Here is a 23,525-nt window from a genome sequence, read left to right on the forward strand (position 1 = left end):
TAAAACTATTCCAGGAATAGGGGGAGGGAAGACAAAACAGAAAGATGGAGGAGGTGAATTCAACTATTATATAAGAATTTTTGTAAATGTCACGATGTATCCCTAGGACAACAATAATTAAAAAAATGATACAAAAAAGCCATGGAAATAAAACCAGTCCTCCTTATAGAAAGAGGAAGGAGAAAAAGAATAGTAAATCTCAGGTTTCCATAAAAAGGAATTAGAAAAACAAGGTAATAGGGAAAGTCTCAACTTCTCTGTCATAAGCATAAGGATCTATTCTTCCCTCAGACAGACAATTAGAAAAGACAGGCTACACTATCAGAGAAACTTGGGGTGGGTGTGGGGAGAGAAGTGAAGTCTTCAAATATTACTATGGATTCCTCCTAAAATGAGGACAAGCTTTTATTGAATTTGTAGCACTCTTCTATTTTACCACTGAACATTTTAATGAGAAAGTATTTCCAAGGCTGGTATCACATACTTGCTGTTATATCAACTCCTTAATCACAGATTAGATGTTAAACCAAAGTACTGCTCTTTATGAAAAAAAAGTGTTACCAGTTATGTGTAGTTTTGAAGCACCTCAGATAATATATCTGAAATCACCACATTTGGTCCCAGTGCCCATCCATGCCCTTACTCATCAGAACACTAAAGCTCAAAGGTAAGACGCATGAACAACCCCCTAATTTAGGAATCCACTTGAAAAGTATTCAGAAGTTACCCAAACCAATGCATGATGAAGAAACATTACCCCAACTTCTCCTAAAATATAGTTTGTATCTTTCAAAATACCTAGCAAATGGTGAAAGGATTATTTACCACTTGAACTAGTAGGTAAGTTTTTCTTTCAGTGTTAAGCAAAGTGTAAAGGGAGTTTTGGCTTCTATGTATCAGCTACACACCAGCTCTGAAAGAAATCTATACATGTCTGGAAATTTCTTTTTAACTCACCTATTTTATCAAACTCTCTTCTTCCAAGCAAGATTATATATAGTTTTTTTTAGGTACAACTAATATGCTTGCCATAACCTATGAGGAGGCAGAATTTGTTTCTGAAGAGTTACAAAGTTCAGCTCCATGGACATTAATCCACCTACTTACCGTTGCAGTATTCATTCTGAATAATCACATGGTCATCTTCTGTCCATGAGGAATAATAACGTACCACATGGGGGTGATGCCCCAGCACTGCATGAGCATACACTTCATGTAAAGCTAAATTCCTAAGAGACAGAAAAGCATTGGGAAAAACTAATCAGGACAATGTACATTGAAGTGGTTTTAAAAAAAAAAGTTGAGGCATTAACATGGCAGAACATTTATCAGATGCTTACTGAATGATTTTTTATCTTATTTGATCTTCATAACTACTTGTTAAGAGACAGTGGAACACATGAAGTCTCTAGAAAACAAGTGACTGATCCAAAGTCGGACTGGTAATATTAGACCCATGAGAAGAACCTTGGTCAGTCTGGTACCAAAGCCCATTGTTTTTTGATTGAACATGGCACATATAAAGAAGAGTCTCAGGTGCTTACTGTCTCAATAACAGACATCCTTCAGGTCTTCATTTCATTCTTGCACAATATAAAAAAACTTAATGGGCTTAACAAGAAGGCCAGAATACATTCGAATATGGATATGATTGATGGGCCTCTTCTCGATGAAGGCTAAATAGTGTTAAAGTCAATATTCAACTCATCCAATATTGAGAGCAGTTTTGGAGGGAGATATTCCTTATGCAATGGGAAATCTCAACAAAATAAAAGCAAAATATTGTCTGTGATGAATTTCAGTATAAAAGTAAAAGCCTGTAATTCCAGATTCAAAATGATAAATATTACACCCACAGAGTTAATTAAAAGCACTTACTGAATGTGTAATACTTGTTTTCCTTACAAATCAAGAAAGAACCTTTGAATAGTTAGTTCTAGTAATAGAATATAAACTTTTGACAAATTTTCTCTGAACTGTAACTGTTGAATTCATTATTAGTACAAAGTAGAGTTAAGTCAGTGAGTTAACAGTAACTTCTTACTTGGCAATGTTTCTGATTAACTAAGCAGGCACCAGAAAACCTTTAGATAAATCTAGTCATGAATAAAACAGTAAGATCAGTAATAGAAACTAAAAGCTAAGAGATTGGCAAAAATACAAGACCTGAAATTATCACATTATATTTTAGGAAATAACTTGTGTCTGATTGGGACAACTCAGTTATGAAAAAGAGATGACATACAATAGGGAATGATTAAAACAAACAAAAAAAGCAAATGGTATGTTTTTGAAGATGTTAGTGGTATTATTTAAAGTATTTTGACAAGAAACAGCTGTCCAAATCCAAATTTGTACTTCTAGTACATATCAAAGGTACTCACTCATTTGATAATCCTGAAAAGGTAGAGCGCTTTATTGCATAAACACATCCATCCAGCCTCTTAATGCACTTGTAGACTGTACCAAATTCCCCAACCCCAATTTTTTCTACCTCCAAGAATTCTTTTTCATATCGGGAAGCCATGTTAATTTCTCGTAGAACACTTTTCTAAAATATTTTAATAAAAAGAGTTAGTGCAATTCTAACATATGAGCAATAAAATAGAACCAAAAATTACATTCCTAAGGGCAAACATGATAGATTCTATTTGTGACAATTTCACAGTAGCAAAAATCTCACAAATGCTGGTTACATTCACAGTGTTCTTTCCAACCTTCCAGGAAACTCAGCATATTTTCTCACATATTTTTAAATATTCTTTCTTCTATCTGGTCAAACTGTTCTTTTCTGTATCTTCTTAAAGAGAGCACATCTCAAACCTTGAGCTACTGTCCACACAGGAAACAGAATGGAGCATGTTTAAAACAAAACAAAAAACCTCCATTTGACTCTTCTTCACCTTTCTCAAAGTCTGTATGCTAATACTTCCATCTCAAGTTGAATAAACAATTTTTGTTTCAGTGTATTTCACCCTAAAATCCTATTCTAGAAAGAAAACAGTCCACTTAATTAGTCCAGAATAGGAGCTCAGGTACCATGAACACCCTCCCTACTGGCCAACTAGCAGCACCACTCATTTCCCAGCCAGTAAATAGCTCCAGCAAATCACTAAACTCCTTTATCAGTTTTCTCATCTATAGCATGAAGATCATAGCAACTACTCATACTTTTAAATATTATATAATATACAATATTCCATTACATATATGCAATATATCTCTTAGTATAATATGCAGCACATAGGAAAGTTCAATAAATTATAATGATCAGAATCTCCATAACTTAATATGAATCTAATCAAAGATGATTTCTCTCTCAAAGTAATCTTTTCCCAATGTCCTAATTAGCAAGAATTTTTCTCCTCTTAGTTTTAAAATCCTCACCTTTACTAGCTGATTTTTAATATCAAATTGCAATCAATCTTCATCAACAAGACCTATAATTTCCATTGCTCTTAACCAATCCCAAGCTCTGTTTTCCACATATCTGGATTTTCTACAGCTGTTAGGCCTCTTTGCAACTCCTCTAGCAGTAAAAATTAGTTTTGCAAATTGATACCACAGAATCAGACACATAATTGCTTCTCATGAGAAATTCAAACTTTGACAAGTAGCCTGAAGCCCTTCTACCAATTGAACACTCTCTATGTTATCACTCTCATCTCAGATTCCAGCTCACCATTCTCATTCCCCAACCACTCACCAATCCCACACCACTCTCTCACACATGTGACCTGTTCTCCACCTTCAGAGCACGGACAGTCACTTATTTCCTTTGCCTACAATTACTTCCATCCACATCTCTTCTACCCATCTTGCTTCCTATAAGAAGTATTTTTGCTAACCCTCAATACAGATTTTAATATATATGTATATGTATGTACACATTGCACATTTGTACATGCAAATACACGTATCTTCTAGCTTCACATTTATGTATAGATTGTTTTGAAATTTCAAAGGTATTAGTTCCTTTTGGGCAGTAATTTTCATATTGATTTTTTCCCTTATGGGATCTAAACACTATGCTCTGCATGTGTTAAGTGTTTGATATTTTTGTCATTTCTACCTGAAGCCAGAGAATAGGATGAAATACCTATGTTGTCACAGCTGGACCAAAGAACCATACTCACCTTGGCAGGCAACCCTTCTTCTAATTTACCTCCCTCTGCACCAGTTTCCTCACTAAAAAAATTAATTAATAAATAAATAAAAATAAAGTTTTATAAACATATGATCATGTACAATTAATACACTTACTCAGCCTGGTACTACACTAGGTTCTGTGGCTATAAGAGTACATAAGACAATTCCTTCCCCTTTTCAATTTATATTTGAGGGTAGAGATAACCAGAAAAGGAAAGGATAAGAACAAGGCATCAGGGGATACCATGGACAGCACCCAGGTATGTAAGTATTTGAAGAGTAAAAAGATTTCCTAGAAGAGCAGATATGTAAGTTAAGATTCCAAGAGTGAGTGGGAATGACTAAGGGAAAGGAATGGGAGTTTTAGGCAAGTAGAACACCTCATGCTAAAAACTAGAAACGAGAGCACACAGCACATACATGAAACCATAAGTGGACCATATTATCCCCAAATGAGCAACTAACCAAGGGTGAGAGATGTTAATTCATTCTAGATTATGCAGTTAGTAAGGGGCAGAACTGGAATTTGAAACCAAGTCTGACCCCAAAGCATTTGTTCTTCACTGTTGCACTACATTCTCCTCGTAACACCCACCTCCCCAGAACCAGGTAGACTATAAATAGAGCAGAAGCATAGACCTAGGATATCTTCAGTGAGTTTGATTTCAAATTACAGATCAGCCATCTAGATTTTTCTTTTGGAGAAGTACAGAGTAGGAATTGAAAGTAGCTGACACTAAATTCATGGAAATAAGTTAATGAACACTTGTGACTAAAATTTAGTACTACATGCTGATACTTTATAACACATGAATCAGGGAGAAAAATATCCCCTAAAGTACTAAGTGATGTTATTACAGTATCACCATTTTCCTTGTGAGGAATTCAAATTAGCTGTCTTTCCCCATTGTCTTCAGTGAGAGATGGAGTCATTGATTCTAGTAGTTTACAAAGACTCCCAAAGAACTAAAACCAATGGAAGTCTCAGTAGCCAGAGAAACTGGGCACTGAGGAAACTGTTGAGAATGCCTATTCTGGCCATAAAGTTCAATAATACATTGACTACATGGGAAACTCAACATGATACATTTAAAGCTCTGCAAAGTCTGGATTGTTAGCTGTGCATTTATTTTGGTGAGTACATACGAACACAAACAACTGCCCCGTTTTATCATGCATGATAATAAATGTCCCTGAGTAACATGCACAATCCTGATTTGAACTATTTGTACCAATCTGTGCCCTTTGGGAAATCACACAGTTTGGCTTTCCATTTTTTAGTTCCTGTGAAAGTAACACCATCTTTTCAGTCGTCTCCCATCACCTGCAGAGAAGGTCAAGTCTTTGCTCTCATCACCAGTCACACAAGCTAGACCTGAAGCAGCAATATACTGTTTGAAATATGAACTACACCTTCCTCAATTGCGAGCCTCATATAAAGAAAAGGAGGTCCCTTGATTGTACTTTTTAGCCCATTCAACTTTCAAATTGAAGTCAGAGCTATTACTTACTCCTCCCTGCTCTTAAAAGTCATCTTCACTACACATTAGAATGGAAAGATGCCAAATTCTCTGTAACCAACAATGACACTTAAGGGAGAGAGACATATAGACATTGTTTCAGTCTCAGGTAAATAGAGTTCTTATTCCTAATCTTAATTTAATGCTCTCTTCTTACTCCTTGACTACAGGCATTTTTAAAAGTTAGAGACAACTGGGTACATACAGATCACCTCGGGCTTTCCTCTTGCCCTTTGATTGAAGGTACAATTTTCTGTAGGATTCTGGGGTGAATGGATTAATATTGACCAGAGACAATGAGGTCATTTCATCCATGAGTGGAGCAGATGTGAGTCGCAAATGTTTAGAGCTTCGGGAGATGAGTTTTCCCGTTGAAGAAATATCTGATTGGATCACCAGGTTCTGAATGAAGTTGACAAAAGGCAAGTCAAACAGGGTTAGTGTAAAAAAAAAAGTTATATGTCAGTTACATAGATGATATTTGAATCAAAGAATGTTATTGCTAAAAGTCTCCTTAAAGATGATCTGGTTCAATGTGAACTAACTACATTGTACTTGGTGCTCTTATGAAAAATACAGAACCCTAGTCTCTTATCTAAATGGTCACATTCATCATGAGAACAACACAGGAATTCATACTTTTATTAAACGCCATCCTTGGCCCTAGGCATTTCTGTTAGGTAGCTGTGAAACCCACCAATTCTAGTTCTACCTCCAGTTTTTAAAGATGAGAACATTTAAGTTTATACAAATGAAAATGATTTTACAGAAGACCTCGCCCTTATGTTGTCATAGATTAAACTTTTCCCTCCTTCACTCTCTGCTGATGGACACCCGAACATTATAATCTGTCAACAGTTCAGACAAGCAGCTTAGGATTTCCTGCTAGACACGGTATGCACACTCAGCAGGCACTACAGAGACCCGCTGATAGTGACTATCCTGCAAGCAGGATCACAGATGTTATAAAGAAGTTAAATACCTCAAGCTGAGCCAGCAGGGAGCAGAGCTGATATCCATCCTAGGGAATCACACCAGAGTCTACTAGAAGTAACCGTGCCCCAACCTTGGCTTTAATAGTGAACCACATAATAGGAGACCAATCACAACAACAAGAAAGGAATATGCTAACTATTAACAGCCACTGCTTATCTGCCATCCTCAATCTTTAAAGAAGTACCAACGAGTTACTTCCTTGCTCATGAATAATAGAAGAGCCTATACTTCATGAGGCCAAGAAGGCTGCTTGGGAGAACAGCAGTGAAGAGATGTGAATATGTTCAAACAGTGAATGTGAACATTCCTGTATAGAGAAACACTGGTAAATAATTACCCTAAAATACAGTCAGATGGCATAATGGAAAGAACAACAGACTAAGCCCAAAGTTCAGGTGTCTACTCTGGTCTGCCACAGGCTGAGCTATAAGCTGGTTTATCTCTGGGGACCATGGCTTTCTCGTGTGTAAAGTGCACAGGCTGGTTATAGACTGCAGTATTCCATTCCTTCCAGTTCCAGTATACTACAACCAGGAACTTTTCCCACCCAAGACTTATCTGCCAATACCAAATAGTACCTGGAAGCAGTGGTCTTGAGAAGACAAGTAACAGTACATTTATTCTGTGTTCTGGTACTTTTAAACCCACCTTCATTTCCACTGATAAATATGTAACTGAGGATATATTTCAGCCTGTGAGGCAAGTCTATCATATATATGCAAATTATCAAGTCTTTCTCTGTCAGCTGAACTGAAGGAAAACAAACTTCCCATGGCTTACTTTGGGAGTGGAAGGGTTGTCATGGAGTGGTAGCTTCTTTCTGTCTGGTTGTGCTGGTGTTGCAGGACATTTGGGAGGTTCTGACTTTGGCGTCCGCAGAATTGCATCTGAACGTTCCTTGTCTTTGTCCTGAGAGGTATGGAATTCATAGACATCCCGGAGGGGAGTCCTGGGAGTTGCTACATACTGAGTCTCACCCTTCTCTGGGGTTTGGCTCTGGGTCTCCCCACTGGCTTTTGTTTCCTTCTGCCCTTCATTCTCAATCTCTTCTTCACAAAAGGAAAAGCTTAATTTCTGATTTGGCTCTTTGTTAACCCCTCTGTCATCCATCTCAGTGAAAGAGATTGTAACATTGGAAAGGCAATCTCCCAGAAGGAAACACTGAATCTACAGGCGTACAGAGGAAAAAAGAATTAAAATCAGCAAGTTCCCCAACTTTGGCCTGCCTTTCCCTCTACCGACTAACAGCTGTGCTGTGAATTTCCTTCCTTAAATACCACAAATCTGAAAAACCTCAGCTTATCCTTATTTCAATCCTGATCAAAGAAAGCTCCAATAACTCTCAGAGCAATTAAATCCAATTCATGTACAGAACTCCTGGATGCCCTACAGAGTTTCCCTGGACCCATGGGCTACTGAATACTAGTGAGATAAGTGGATTCTTTTAATCTAACATGGCTTTGAAAATACCCATTAGCCAATTTGGGAACAAATTCATTATTTTTACTCTTTTACACCTGCCATGTATAAATATTGCTTTCCCCTCCTTCCAGTCCCCACCCATCGAATGGCTAACAGCAGGTCATTAACATTTAGCAGCACCTGGATATCATAATGATATTTAAACGACCTGTAACATATCTTGACTGGAGTTCATGTCCCTGATAGGGACACACCTCAATTCTTTGCCAAACACACCTGTCCTAATTCAAGTACCCTCACCCACCAAGTATTAGCAGTTAATTTTAGGGACTTTAACAAAGTTTAAAATGACAGATGAAAGATTAGCAATGTGTAGAAGCAGATGTTGATCACTTTAAAATGGCTTTTGCCTAAAAATGACTTATTTTTATAAAATGTCTTATTCTTACAGTTTAGGTATCTTTAATATACATTTTAAATTTTCTTTCTCAGAGCTCTCCTCCCCCAGGAAGGGTTGAAAACTTTTTGAAATAAAAAAAACCTACCAAATGATCCAACAATCCTTTTTCCCAGTATATGTTCAAAGAAATGGAATCAGTATCTCAGAGATGTCCATATCCCACATTTGTTGAAGCACTATTTATAATAGCTAGGTTATAGGAAAAAGTGGCCATCTATGGAGAAATGAATTTTTTAATATGATACATATATTCAATGGAATAATATTCAGCCACAAAAGAAGGAAATCCTGCCATTTTTTATGTGAATGATCCTGAAGGACGTTATGCTAAGAGAAATTAGTAAGATACAAATGCTGCATGATCTCACTGGTAAGTGGAACCTAGAAAAATTGAACTCATAAAAACAGAGAGAGCAGTGGTTGCCAGGGATTGGGGAGAAGTTTGTCAAAGGATATAAACTTTCAGTCATAAGATGAACAAGTTCTATAGATCTAATGTACAGCATGAGTGGTGATGGACATACTCATTTGATATTGGATTATGGTAACATTACACTATGCAGAGAGAGAGAGAGAGAGAAGGAAAACCCATTGATACCATTATATAGGGAAAAATATGTGAAAGGCAACCTATGAAAAAGGAAAACAATACACATTAGCTCCTTAGCACCCTAAGGAGGCTCTGGAAGGACTTGGAATGAGCAATTATTTACATGATAACAATGGTGAGAGGAAAGGGAGAGGGAAGGGACTGAGGAATCAAGGCAGCTTGATGAGTTTGAAACAAAAATTATTTCCCTTTCTTGATTATCTCAGTTCATCCACTTCCATTTTCTCTCTCTTCAATCCTTCTGCTACTTTCTCCTTTCTCATTCCTTCTCTGCCTCCAATCAGAACTTCTCAAGTGGGCAACCCAAAAGAAAATTAACTGAGGAGATGAGAAAGTGCTTGTTCAGCTACAGCCTTCTCATGCCCCCAGTGCTCTGCAGGTGGGCCACCACCTGATCCTTCCTTGGTCTTTCCCTACACCCTCCTACTCACGCAAACTGCCCCAGATAATGGAACAGTAAAATACTGCTCACAGTATGCAGTATCTCACTGATACCCCTTGTTAGAGGTTCAGCCCTTCACAGTAATCAATAGAAAGCCTCATAAAATGAAAGGAAGACTCACAGATTTCCAGTAAAAAAAAAATTGCTATCAGCTGAAATTCTGGACCCAGGAACAAGTTTCTCATTTACAGATCCAACAGCCTTGGTGTTGGTCAGTTTACCCCTCACATTTCATAACTTGTCATTCCTGCCTCTCCAGGCCTGCTGGGGACTAGCTTTGCTCTCAACAGAGTAGGGCCTGACCAGAAATGCTGAGTATATCACGTGCCTGGAGGCAGGTGCAGGGGATGGTTGGTTGGGTATCACCCAGACAAAGCAGGTTACTTTTTTTTCTTATTATCACCCCTGCCTGTCTTCTGTCCCTGCTATAACTCTCAATTACTACAATACTCAATTATTTATGATTACACCATTTATCTAGGGAGGAATTATGCCATTACTGATAGTTTATATCTCATGTTATCAGTGTAATTCTATTAGAAACGTGCACCAACCACTTGTCGCTCAGAAGATAGTGACTGTGGCGAAGCATTCAGAATGAGAAAGGTAAAAGAACAAGCACAAAAAAGATACTCCTGATTTAGAAAATACAATAATGAGAACTGGGCAGTCCATGATTCTGATGACTCGAGGGTTCCCTGGAGTTGCAGCTTTTGCTTCTGGCCTGTAGCCTCACCATTTTCTTGTTGTACTTTACTCTGTTCTTATTTCTTAGCCTCTTCACATTACTGAAAATTCCTTCTCTACTTCAGTGCATGTTAATACTACAGGCATCCATCCCAGGCATAAGGCTTCCCATGGTGGTTGAGACGATGTGTCATCAAGGAACTCAGGTAGCCAATAGCAATAGGAACAACAGGGAAAGTTTCTTCTAATACATTTCTGATACATACTGCATATTCAAAAAGTTATTTATGGATGAAATGGGGGAAACAAGCTATATCACAATTTTGTTCAAAATACCCAGTATTTGACTTTTTAAAAAAGTTTGAATGTTTTTCTTCTTGTAACAGAAGATACTACACAGAGGGAAAGCAAAGACTCCAAAAGTGGGATGTGCAAGAAGAAAGCCAGACTTTCATATCAGGCTGCATCCAAGTCCCTAAAAAACGTGATTGGGGGAAGTTCACTTCTTAAAGACACACTGCCAGGTGACGAGGAAGCTCCTAGATTCCTCTCTGCACAAACCTTGATTCTGAGGACTAAAAACACTATGGGAAGAACAAATGCAGGAAAATATACCCACTCAAATTGATTTTGCATGAAGTAGAAACCTTTGGGGTAGAATGTTCTTTTGCAGAAGTATAAAACTAAAGCATGGGTACCTTTAGTTTAGATGATGGTCTGTCACTACGGAGAAGGACATGTGGGCCTGACTGTCTCCTCAGTCAGGAAAAAAGAGATTGTTTGTTTGCTTAAAAAACAAACAAACAAACAGCTGAACAGGCTGAAGTTCTACCACATTATTTAAGACTGAATTAAGGAATGAATCATGCCAGATGTAGTGGCACACACCAGTAATCTCAGCACTTGCTGGGGAGGGTGAGACAGAAAGATCAAGAGTACAAGGCCAGCTTGAGCTACATACTGACCCTGTCTTTAAAAAAAAAAAAAGAAGGAAAGAAAAAGAAAATGAGTCATCTAGATATTTCAAATAGTGATGCTGGGTTCTCATATATTATTAAATGGGACTGCCCTGTGGGAAACCACTGGGAAGTCTGGTTTCCCATTACTATTCCTTTTTGCTTAAGTTTTTCTTATGAAAATGTTCAAGCACACTAAGAGAAGACCGTATAATGAGTCCTAATGTACTAAACTGGCTTCAGACATTGTGAATAATATAAACTTATTTCATTTATATCTTCATATTTGTTGTTTTGGGGTGCTGTGTTATTTTAAAGCAAATCAGTGATAATGTATTATTGCACCTCTGAATACATTGGTATAATTAGTAAAAAATCTCTAATCCATTAATTTGGAATCTACTGAAATCTAACTGGAGAAACAGTTAGAATCTAAAACAGATTTTAACGTGTTGCTTCTTTCACCACTGTTTCCCCTTGGCTAGAACGACAAGCTATTCATCAAAATAGCTGTTGTAGTAGAGGCATGGTGCTGTCAACCCACAGACACGGTTTTATTCTTAGAATAGGAACAGATTTCTGAACTGATACCCAGTGATTCATGATGTCCTGTCCATGCTTTAAGAAACAGATGTTTTTAAACTACAGTACGGACTCACTAGCCCAATCCTTTCTCTGTTAGCCACAGCTGTGGATACTTCCAGGTTACCTAAACTTAGAGCAGGTAATGAGCTGTCAGTGTGACCTACACCAAGGCCAGCCCTGTAGCCATAAAGATGAAATCTTTTCTATCTTTTCTTTATCCTTCCATCCCTCCCTTTGCATAAATAGATGTCTGTTTGTCTCTCTGACTCTGTGTCTCTGCCTTTCTCTGTTTCTGTCTTTCTCTCACATATACATACACACAAGCACATATACACACACATACACTGTTTTCCTGGGAAGAAATGAGTAAGTATGGAAAATACTCATTACTAGAACTGGATCCCTTGTGCCTTTTTTTTTTTTTATCTCTTCTGTGTCTCAAAGGACAGGCTCTAGAAGTCACTAGTAACTTGATAAATATTCCCATCCTCTTCTGAATACTCCTGATCCAATGAAAGGTCCCAACACTGAAGTTTAAGCTTCAGAAAAAAAATTAAGGCAAAGTTTTATGAGGTTTTGAAGTTTGTGATAAAGAAGAATTAAAGCCTTTCCACATGGAATAACACTGAAACTCTGGAAACTCAGAAACTGTCAAAAGTGGTTGTTTCTAAGCAGAGGGTATGGGTGGGGGATTAGAGGAGAAGAAAATTGCTGATTATTGGACTTGTATGCAATTAGATGAATTTTTGCCATGAACATCTACTTATTAAAATGTTAAAGAAATAGTGTTTTAAAATGTTTGTCATCAAGTAAATAAATAAATACCTATTTTTTTAAAAACTGGTTCATACAGTGTTTGACTCGCTTTGCTCACTTCACCTTCTGACCTTTAAATTCTGGCACGCCCTGGGTCCAGTCCCCCAACTTTTCTCTTCTCTTTGTACACTCACTTCCTTGGAATATCATTCAGCCTATAGCTGGAAATGCTAGTCACCTTTAAATTTGTATCTTCATCAGAGACCTTTCCCTTGAACTTCAGATGCTCAACTGTCTTTTCCAAACTCCTTCTGCAAGTCTAATAGGCACCTCAGTCTTAAGATACCCCACACTTCCCTGTCATACCTACTCCTTTTGTAATGTTTTCATAGCTCAGTAAATGGAAACACATAGTACCACTCTCTTTCTCTGCAACCCTACATCCAATGTACGAGAAACACTTTCATTTCTATCCCTACCTCTTCCCTGAATGCAGCAGCCTTCTCACAGGGATCCCCTAAATTGATCTTGCCTAACTGTATCCTACTCTATATCTAGTAGCCTATGGGATGCTTCTAAAAACTAAGTAAGATGATGGTATTCCTGTACTCAAATCTTCCAGTTCCTCCTGTTTGACTCAGAATATAGAGCTAGCCCCAGAGCCAAGGTCCATAGGACTAAAAGATCTACTCCCAACCCATATGACACCTGCTATCTGCTATCTTCCCCTCATGCATTTTTCTCTGGTCTCCTTGCTGTCCTTACAGATGCCAACATCTTTTCTGCACCAGGACCTTTGCTCTTGCTGACTTGCTATTTCTCCACATCTCACTTGCCCCACCGGCTCAAAGATCTCTTATCTGAATGGTCTTCCCAAAAACACCAATTAGTACCCATTACTCATTCTCTGGCCCCTGGCTCTGTGTGGCCATTCTTTCACAACACTTATCACTATACTATGTATTACATATCTGAGGGTTTATTTTTAAAGTTATCTGTCTTATCACTCCTCTCCCAATAAAATCTAAACTCCATGAGAACAGGGGCTTAACTCTGTTGCTCTATTTCCATTACCAAGCACAGGGCTTGGAAAATATTAGACACTCAGTAAGTGTTTGCAAAGTGAATCAAGCATGATTTGTATTCTATCTATTCTCACAATGGATACCATTAAAAAACAGATGTCATTTAAGAGGTTTTGAATATTTATTTGATTTTCAACCCCAATGCAAATTTAAAAAGGGAGGGATGTGTTGGCTGTAAATAATTTAGTAAATTTTGAGCACATATTTCTTTCCATTAACCCCTATACCATTTCTGGCCCAACCTGAGCCTCACCTCTATGGTGTGTAATTTAGTGCACTTTAAACTTAGAACACACCAGCAATGGCTGAGCCCAGATGGAAGGAGTGAAGGAAATTGTAATGCAGTTGGGGCTGACACTGTAGCTAATGAGGTCTGATTAAAATAGACATTAGGCATTAGGGAGGCTGGAACTGGGCTGGGACACTCCAGGATATCTCTGGATTCCCTGAGCTTTTGGTCCCCTCAGAATCTATCTGCCTGCAGAACTTCTCTTCACAAGACAGAAAAGGGTATGGATATTCCTTATAGGAAGATTATTTCATCTTTTCATCCATTTACATTCTTAATTTCATCTGTGTTACACCTCAGTTTTTCCCACCATCTGCACTCCTCTGTAGATCACCAGTATTTGTCCTGGTCCACTAGTTATACAAGTTAGTCAAGATGTAGGGCTCTGTATGCCTCACTTCGATGGAAGACTGTTCCTAGAAGACAAAACAAAATGACTTAATGAGATATAGATACTATTTCTTCTCCCATAAATATGTTTTGCTCTTATAACTTGAATGCAATCCCAGGTACTTAGGAGGTAGAGGTAGAAGGATCATGGTTTGAGGCCAGCCCTGGCAAAGTTAACATGAGAACTTATCTGAAAAACAAGCTAAAAGCAAAAGGACTGGGGACGTGACAGGAATGGTAAAGCAAGACCCTGAGTCCAATCCTCAATACTGAAAAACAAACAAACAAAAAAGGCCAATTATAGTGGCTCAAGCCTAAAATCTTAGCCATTTGTAAGGCAGGCATCAGGAAGGATTATGGTTAGAGGCCAGCCCAAGGAAAAAGTTCTTGAGATTCCATCTCAAACAATGGCTGGGCATGGTGGCATACAACTGTCATCCCAGATACACAGAGAAGCACAAATAGGATGATTGTGGTCCAGGCAGGCCCAGGCATAAAGTGAGACCCTACCTCAAAAATAACCAATGCTAAAAGGACTGGTGGAGTGGCTTAAGTGGTAAAGTACCTGCCTAGCAAGTACAAGGCCCTAAGTTCAAACCCCAGTACCACCAAATGGAAAAAAAAAAAAAAAGAATGAAAACTACCTCTCCTAGAAATAAAAATTTTAAATATAATTAAAGTAGTATAGCACTAGTGTGAAAATAGAAAGAATGGATGGGGCAATGGCTAAAAATACATAGAATGGAAAACCTAGTAACTTAATACTACACCTTAAAGGAGGATTCTAAGACATAGGAATTGATGAAACAATTCCAAAAGTGGTGTAGCAAATATTGATTCTATTAAAAAATTTGAGTCTCACTTCATACCACTTATAAATATAAAGCATTGAGTAGGTTAAGAAATTAAAGGGCCAGACCTGCACTGAAAGGAACTGCAAATTGCCAACATGTATTTTGGAAACATAATTATATTCAATCAAAACATAAACAAAAAATCAAGAACCCAAAAACTGAGAATGCACTTTTGCCAGGTTTGCTCCTCCAGCAATTATCATAAGTTGGGAGCCTGAATGGCTGATTGGAGTTGCACTGCCCATCTTCCATAATTCCATGTTTCATTTTTTACCTAATAGCTGTCTTCTCTGCTAGGCTAATGAAAAGAGATGTCTGTCATCTTTACAACTGCCCTAGGGCTATGCCCTAAGGTCACAGACTCAGTAAGAATGAAATTTGGTCAAAACTTTAGGCAACTTTAGTCAAAAATTCAGGTCAAAATTTTAGCTATCTAACAGTAACAGATGGTGAAATAAGTTACCAAGCATATGTATAACGGAAACCATAAAAACATGCACATAAAAGTTGTCTTAGAGGATGCCAAAATGTTAGAGTTCTCACATTAAGAGGAAAAGAACCCAAACCTGATAACTGCAGAATTTCAACATGTAAACATAGAAAATAAAAATACCTAATCTATCATCCATTTTAAAATATGCCGTTATATTTACATGCCAATAAGAATAAAAAATGCCCAAGATGGGGAACCCCATAGGACTGTCCATATGCAACTGTGCTAAACCAACCTCCTGCACAGCTAAGGAATTTTGCTTGTCTCAGCTTCTTTGTCTCCTGAAGGAGGGAGGATGAAAAATCTCACCTAAGGATTTTTGAACTACAAGCCAGTGTTCAAGCTAGCTTGGATTTTGAATTCACACTACCAGTGTTATTCAAAGAATCTCAAGCAAAGAATTTCTCTCAAAGTAGTCTCCTGTTGGTGGTTCCTCTAGATGGCTGACAAAAGCAAACCAAAATCTCCTCTGTGAGAATCGGACCTCTGTGGGGGCCCATGGTAATTGTCAGCCATCATAGCAATGTTAAAAACAGAAAGATTTTGCATCCTAGAATTAATGAAATAGGACAAGCAAAATCTTAACAGTGACTATTTGAGAGTAGTAAGATTATAGATAATTTTCTGTTCTGTACTTTATTTAATATAGATACAGTTAGTATTTGGTAAGGAGAAATAAATTCATTTTAAAATTTAGACAGATACATTATTCTAGGTGAATTAATTTTGAAATACTGTATCAACATAGGGTCTCTGAATATAATTGCCCTTCCTCCCTTCTTATCTTCCATATTTGCTCCCCAGAAGAGCTGCTCTAATAGCTAAATTCAGTTAGTTTCCTTCCTATCATCTTTTGAAATTCAGTGGACATGGAGAAGATAAATCCGGTTGGTCATACTCTCTTAACACTATAAATTTGTGTATTAAGAGTGAGTGTCATCACCATCAATAATATTTTAGCACCTACTATGTGCAAGATACTAGCTAGAGCCTGCAGAAGTAGAGTTCTGCAGAAGTATGCACTTTGTTCTTGTTGAGCAAGGCACTAGGAAGATAAAGACAGGTAGAGTGGTAGGTGAACTAGAATAAACTGTATACATGAATGATGACTGAAAAGGCTACGGAATTTCTGAAAGGGTTTGGAAGTTTTGCTCTTTTGTTTATATAGCGAACAGAATATGAGAATGAGTTTGTTCCTGGTACACACAGCCTGAAGACATTCAGTTAGGAGAAGCAGATGCTGGGGCATTTGGTAGGAACAGATAGTCCCACAAAAGATCAGGAAATGCTCTTTCTCAAGGAACAAAGGGAAAGTCCATCTGCCCAAAGCTGATGACTTTAGAAACTGGTTAAGGATTTTCTGTGAACCCGTTTTATATTTAAAAATAAAAATCTGAATGCCTCAACCTCAGAAGCTTTGGCTGTGGCCTGGTCTTCTGAAATAGTGGGCTTTGGCATCTAGTTTAGAGAGTTTGTATATAACCCAGCCTGGTGCCCTGACCTTGTCTGGATTGTGTCACCCCATTGTATCTCTATGAGAGTGACAGTCACTTACTTGTGTAAGTGTGTGTGGAAGAGGTCAGGTTGCATTAAATAAATAATAAAAGCCATCCCTACTTTTTAGGGATATTATTATTATTATTATTTTATTGTTTCATCATAAATTTTAGACTGGAAGCACCAGCATTGGATAGTCTTGATTATCACCTTGGTAATAAATAGGGTTAAATCCTATTATCATTGCATCTCTGGCACATGAGCCATGTATCTTCACAAACGCCCCCTGGAGTAACACCTGACATACACACCCACGAGGTCCTTCCGGGATCAGGCAAACTAGGGCTTCCTGAAGGGTGAATGATTTGTGTATCTGAACAATTCTCTTGCACTTCATTCTTTCTTTCATTTTTAGCAGTACTGGCGTTTGAACTCAGGCCCTTCTGCTTAGTAGGCAGGTGCTCCACCACTTGGGCCAGGTCCCCAGCTCCACTTCATTCTTATATTTTAATGGCTATTTCTTAATCATACTATTCTTCTGAAAGAGTTACTTAACCACCAAACTGACCCTGAAGAGTTGATACATTCAAATTTTTATTATGAAATATAAAAAAGGGGGTTCATAGAAAATCCTTAGTTTCCAAAGTCATAAACTTTCGGACTTGCCTCTTCCTCCCCTAAGCGATTTCTTTTTCTTGATCATTTGTGGGAAAAGCCATACACACACACAATGTCCCAACACCTCCACGGTTAATACCCTCAAGTTGCATATACATCAGAAAACTACCAATTTCCACCCCAATCCGTTCGTTATAAAAACAGAGGAGTAAAATTTCCAAATCCCATCCCTAACGCCCTTTTCCATCTTCGTTCATGTGTATTTCGCAAACCTGGGTAGCCCGAGCTCCCCTGCCTCACTTCCTGGCTTAAAAGCAGCTTTTGCCACACATTAAGGATTATGTAATACACAAGTCACGGTCCTTCTGACCACGGGACTTTAAAAATAATGATGACGTATAGAAATGTATAGTGCTACAGTTATATACTACGGCATATCCTAGGTGGGAAGGCGCCTCGAGCCACGCGCAGGTGGACAGCGCCAGGGACGCGCGTGCTGCCCGCACGCTCGCTGTCACGGGCACCCACCCGGGGAGACGTGGGCGTGAAGCCTCCGATCGGGCCCGGGGGCGCCGAGCCTGTACCCCGCCGGAAGGGACCGGCGTGGCGGGGCCGTGCGAGCTCGGCGGGCAGCGGCGGACCGGCGGGCGGGCGCGGGCCCCGCAAGGAGGGAGCACAGCCCGCAGCCCGCCGCGCCCCGCCCCGCCCCTCGCGCCCGCCCGCCGCCCGTCCGCGGCTCCTCCTCGCTTCGCCATGGTGGAGCAGGGAGACGCGGCGCCGCTGCTGCGCTGGGCCGAGGGCCCCGCGGTCTCCCTGCCGCAGGCCCCGGAGCTGCAGGCGGGAGGCTGGGCCCGAGGCGGCGGCGGGGGCGCCCGGCTGGTCGCGGAACCGCCGCGGAGGCGGGAGCCCGAGGAGTCGGCTCCCTCCGAGGTGCTGCTGCAGCCCGGGCGCCTGGAGCTGGGCGACGTGGAGGAGGACCAGGTGGTGGCCGTGTTCGTGGTCACCTTCGATCCCCGCTCGGGTGAGAGCCGCCCCGGGACCGAGGGGCGGGGAGAGGGCCGCCCCCGCCCCCGCCCCGGGGCTTTGGGGTCGCGGGGGAGGACTCGCTGCGCGCGCACTCGCGTCCACACACCTGCGTCCCCGTCGGCCTCCGCCGCTCCGGGAATCGCAGGGGCGGCGGGTCCCCAGCCTCCGCCCGCCGAGCCGAGCCGGGTGCCGCACTGAGGCCCGCGCGCCCCCCGCGGAGTGGACCCGGGGGCTTTGTTCCAGGCCCCGCCGACCTTCCTGTCTGTCCCGCCGCTGCTCGCAGCGCCCCCAGACCTTGTCCGGTCCCCGGTCATGTTTGCTCGGCTCCGGCGGTGGAGGATCCGGTTTGTGGCTGCAGGCACGTTGGCTTTTGTTTTCTTTTCTTGCCCGGCTGGAAGGTGTTTCCGCGGTGAGCGGAGGAAAGCCCCGAGGCGAACGCCTCCTGGAGCCCCACGTCCTAAGCGCCCCTGCCCCCTGAGGGCCCGCTCTCGCTCCCAGTCATAACTTTCCTAGCGGCCAAGTTCACTTTCTCTGACAGCGTATTGAGGAACTAACGTGGGGAGCATTCAGGAATGGGGCCGAGGGATTCCGCGGAGGTCTGATTAAAGGAGGAGCCTCGGGCTTTCTCCATGTTTGGAGAATTAATAGGTTATCTCAAGGCATCTTTCGCCACCCGCTGTCGGGGTGTGCACTCTGATGATGAGAGATTCCAGGGGATAAACAGTGAATAAATGGAAATGCCTCTCCTAAAGCCCTGATGGGCTGTGAGGGGCGCTGAAATCCTTGAGCTGTTCTGCTCCTGTCCTGACCCCAGGCCTTAAGAACGTCCAGGTGAGTCCCTCGGTCCATCTCCAGTGGAGTTGTTGCAGTGAGTATGGGGTATGTGTATGGAAGGGTGAGGGTTATTGCTTTGGGGTTGCTTCCTCCTGAACTTCCAAGCGTGAGCGTAAGGTTGGGATGGGATGGGGTGGGAAGAAAAAGGGTTAGGATCTGGAGAAAGGGGATGGTTTCCAGGCAGAGTGATTTTACTTTGATCCAGGATTCTGAGCTGGGAGACAGGTAGATTGTAAATCTCACTGAACTGAGGTCCCTCTGTTAGTGACAGAGTTTGTCAGAGAACTCCTGCCTTTCTGAAGCTTGTTTATCCCATTGTCTCATTCTAGTGGCTTTCAAACTTTTTTGACTCTGGTCCACCATATGAAATTAATTTAATTCACACCTAATACACTCACACTATAGATATTCGAATGAAACCGAAGTTTCATAAAATAGTGCTGGATCTCTTCTACATATAGTACCTGCTGCTATTTTCTATTTTTTAAATGCTCATCACACATGCTGGTTAATTTATGTTTAATTGGAACAACCCCAGGTACCAGTAGTTTGAACTAAACTTTTTAAACCAAAGTAACCCTTAATGTGAGACAAAAACATATACTTTGTAACCAATTATGTTTCTTATGCCCTTTCCCCATCATTTATAGGTAAACAGATGTAGCCATGACATTCACTCCGGAGGCATTTAAGAGTACTGAAGAAATGGAAAGGAAACATAATAGGGTCTGATCAGCGTTTGATTCTGTGTGAGCACCGTTGACCTCCAGTAGAGTTTTTGGGAAAGCACTTGTTTTCTGTCCATAAGTTTGTCTTGTCTTTTCTTTATCTGTCCTAGTCCTAAATGGCATTTTGCATTCTATAAAAAATATTCTGGTAGTGCTTATGTAAGATAAAAGTGTGTATGGTATATCTCTTAAAAGCGTGAGATAGAGTGAATAAATGCTATTGAGGTTCCCCAGGTCTCGAAGGTTAGCACTAGGACAGGGGCCTCAGAGAGCACCTGGTGTGCCTCTGTGTGGTGGTGGAGGAAGTTGAATTCAGGGGAAGAGAGAAGGTGAGGCTGACGGTTGCCCTTCAAGGTGGAGACATCACAAGGACTAGAATTGTGTCTCCTTATTTTAGTCCAGGGTTCTCTCTTCTGAGGCAAATTTGTTATTAGTTCCTATTTAATATTGGTCCACCCAACTTTTTGCCCTTCCATATCCTGCTACCTAAAGTAGTAAGTGAATACTGTTTCTTTACCAAAATAAGAGCTTATCGCAGGAATTACTAGGTGGGAAGATTTGTCTATAGTTTCTCTCTCTTAGTCACTCCTACCTTCCCTCTTCTTCTCTGTACTGGGGCTTCAACTCAGGGTCTTGCACTTGTTAGGCAGGCACTCCACTACTTGAGCCACAACTCCAGCACTCTTTCACACATTTTTTTTTTTTTTTGGTGGTACTGGGGTTTGAACTCAGGGCCTCATGCTTGCTAGGCAGGTACTCTACAACTTGAGCCACTGCACCAGGCCTTTTTTTTTTTGTGATCCTATTTTTGAAATAGGGTCTTAAGAACTATTTGCCCAGGCTGGCTTTGAACCTCAGTCCTCCTGATCTCTGTCTCAGTAAGCAACTAGGTTTACGGGCAGCTGGTGACACGCCTGTGAGTCACCAGTGCCCAGTTTTTTTTGTACTTCTAGACAATTTTTAGAAAGCTAGGTTGGGTATCTGCAGGGAAAATCAGAAGAAAATTATTTTCATTAGACTTATGGCTTGAGAGTTGTTTATTGGGTCTGCAAATGACATGAAAACTAGGGACTTCAGGTTCAAGGTAAGGCCTTCGCACGCACTGCACACACTGCACACACATACATGCGTTCCTTATCTGGAGCTGGCAACCATGGTGGCACTGGCCATCTGGGCTACAAAGCTGCTATTGAAACTGGGCTCAGATGCTAACTCTGCATGCCGGGTAGAGAAGTTGGCAGCCAGAATGTTGCTTTTGTCATTGTGTTCAACCCTACAGTTTAGTGCCTTACTTGGATTTGTATTTCGTTCTTTAGGTTTCTAGTAAAATTTTCTTTTCTCTGCTTCACTAAGGGAAAGGAATCATCACACTTGGATTCCCCAGGATGGTGGTAGGCACTGCCTCCTCAGTATAATTGAGGGCTGTGGGCTTGAGGCTGATAGAGCTTTGGATCAGGAAGTCTGGTTGCCTGTGAATCTGCCTATTGAAGCTACTTCTTTGTAAGAGATCCACTTCACACTGGTACATTTCACCCAGTTATGTTGTGGGAATCTGAGGGGGGAATTCCTATGCTGTGTGTTTGTATTAGGGGGGAAATTCCTATGCTGTGTGTTTGTATAAGGGGAGGGAAATGGTCACAGGACATATAACCTAGTGAGGTTCTCAAGATATTTCTTCTTTTATTCTTCCTGACTAGGAATGAACCTCTTCTCCCCCAGCCTGCAGCCAGTTACATCTAAACGTGTATAAGGTGTTCTGCATCTGAATGTTCCTATGCATGTGTCAAATGGGTTTATTTAAAATCAGTCACACATACTAATTATTAATCTGTTGATTCCTTGTACAGTCAAGGAAATATGAGCAGTGTTTCTTTTAACATTGGAGTGGTTGGAAAGGCACAGTGAGTTAAGACGAGGTCTGGTGCCTGAGGTATAACTTGTAGTGCTGCCCAGGTCAGCTGACTTCTTTTAGCTAATAAATGGCCCCAGTACTGAAGAGAAGGGAGAAAGTTGACAAAATGGGATGCAAATGGAAAATTTGTAAATGCACACAGCATTCTTGAGACTTGCCAGTTCACAGGATGGCAAAGGGAAAGCCAGTTCTGATAACAAACAAGAAAGTCTCATGGAAAAATTAACTCTGTCACTGTCCTTTCTCTGCATTTTCCATCAGGTGTCAGTGGACTGCATTCGGGATTGATTGAAATACAGTGTGGTTGATTTGATTAATCCCACACTGACAGGCTCTTTCCTGGGCTGTTAGTGAATCATCTGCTTGTGGTTTTCACCACAAAGTCAGTTTGTGACCATCTGTTGTAGATTCAGTTTTCTCTCTTGAAAACCTACAGAGAAAATTAGGGGAGATGATTACAATACCCACCACATCCTATGTGCCAAGAACTGTGCTGGGGACTTCAAGGGTTTTTGCCACTGATCATCCCAACAATCTTCACTATAATGATGAGAAAAGCAGGATCACAGAACTTCGAGGTCTGCTAAAGTCAGAGCAGAGGGTGCAGAGTCCAGGTTCACCTGCCTGCAGGGCCTTCATTCCTTCCCTTTCCCCACTACACCACTGCCCAGTGGAAAACTTGGTGGAGTCTGTGAATGGAAAGATTGTTTTTGAATGTAAAATTAATGCATTGGAATCCAGCCATGGATTGACATATGGCTGACTTGAAATTGCCAGGATTAATTTCTGTCTGATTCAAGGCCCTTCATACTGTCTCCTTCCTATGCTTTGATTGTGCTGTCATTCTGGGTGGTTTTAAGACTGTTTGAAACCACGTAAGATCAAAACTCAGTTGATACAGACTGGTTGGGATCTGGACTAAATATTCTTTTTAAGTTTCTTCCAGTTCTGGAATTTGGTGGCCCACTAAAAGGTGATTATGTAGAAGAAATACATGTGATTTTGGGACCAGGGATGCAGGGATTCTTGCCTTTTTTCCTGAGACAGGATTCCCTTTGCTTCCTGGCTGAAATTAGGGTACATGTGAGTACTCGTGAGAGGAAGCTGATGGAAAGAGTAAAAATCAAGGCACATGATAGCTGCCTCCATCTAGCTTTAGACCAGAAAGAGCTGAAAGAGAATGTCAGGTGGAGGCAGTCACCATTCAGGACAGGAA

General features: G+C 40.7%; 2 protein-coding genes across 5 annotated transcripts in view; one reads left to right on the forward strand and one right to left on the reverse strand.

Annotated features, from left to right (window-relative positions):
* Wee2 (WEE2 oocyte meiosis inhibiting kinase) overlaps window positions 1-18,361 on the reverse strand; it is a 30,275-nt gene extending 11,914 nt beyond the window's left edge. The window contains exons 1-5 of the mRNA XM_020183575.2: window positions 7,446-18,361; window positions 5,875-6,071; window positions 4,137-4,188; window positions 2,385-2,551; window positions 1,108-1,229 (exon numbers count right to left, since the gene is read on the reverse strand). Of these exons, the coding sequence (XP_020039164.1) occupies window positions 1,108-1,229; window positions 2,385-2,551; window positions 4,137-4,188; window positions 5,875-6,071; window positions 7,446-7,775 (868 nt within the window). The 5' untranslated portion in view covers window positions 7,776-18,361. The remainder of the gene's footprint in view (window positions 1-1,107; window positions 1,230-2,384; window positions 2,552-4,136; window positions 4,189-5,874; window positions 6,072-7,445) is intronic.
* Window positions 18,362-18,547: 186 nt separating this feature from the next.
* Window positions 18,548-23,525, forward strand: part of Dennd11 (DENN domain containing 11) — a 41,125-nt gene continuing 36,147 nt past the window's right edge. Inside the window, exon 1 of one of the 4 annotated variants that reach the window (XM_020183561.2) lies at window positions 18,548-18,830. In XM_020183561.2, coding sequence (XP_020039150.2) covers window positions 18,563-18,830 — 268 coding nt within the window. In that variant the 5' untranslated portion in view covers window positions 18,548-18,562. Of the gene's footprint in view, window positions 18,831-18,960; window positions 19,667-19,816; window positions 20,419-23,525 lie in introns of those variants that run through there. The other 3 variants (XM_074061781.1, XM_074061790.1, XM_020183562.2) reach the window with 3 other exon arrangements.

The sequence above is a fragment of the Castor canadensis genome, chromosome 2 (genome assembly GCF_047511655.1).
Source record: "Castor canadensis chromosome 2, mCasCan1.hap1v2, whole genome shotgun sequence".
Classification (NCBI taxonomy): domain Eukaryota; kingdom Metazoa; phylum Chordata; class Mammalia; order Rodentia; family Castoridae; genus Castor; species Castor canadensis.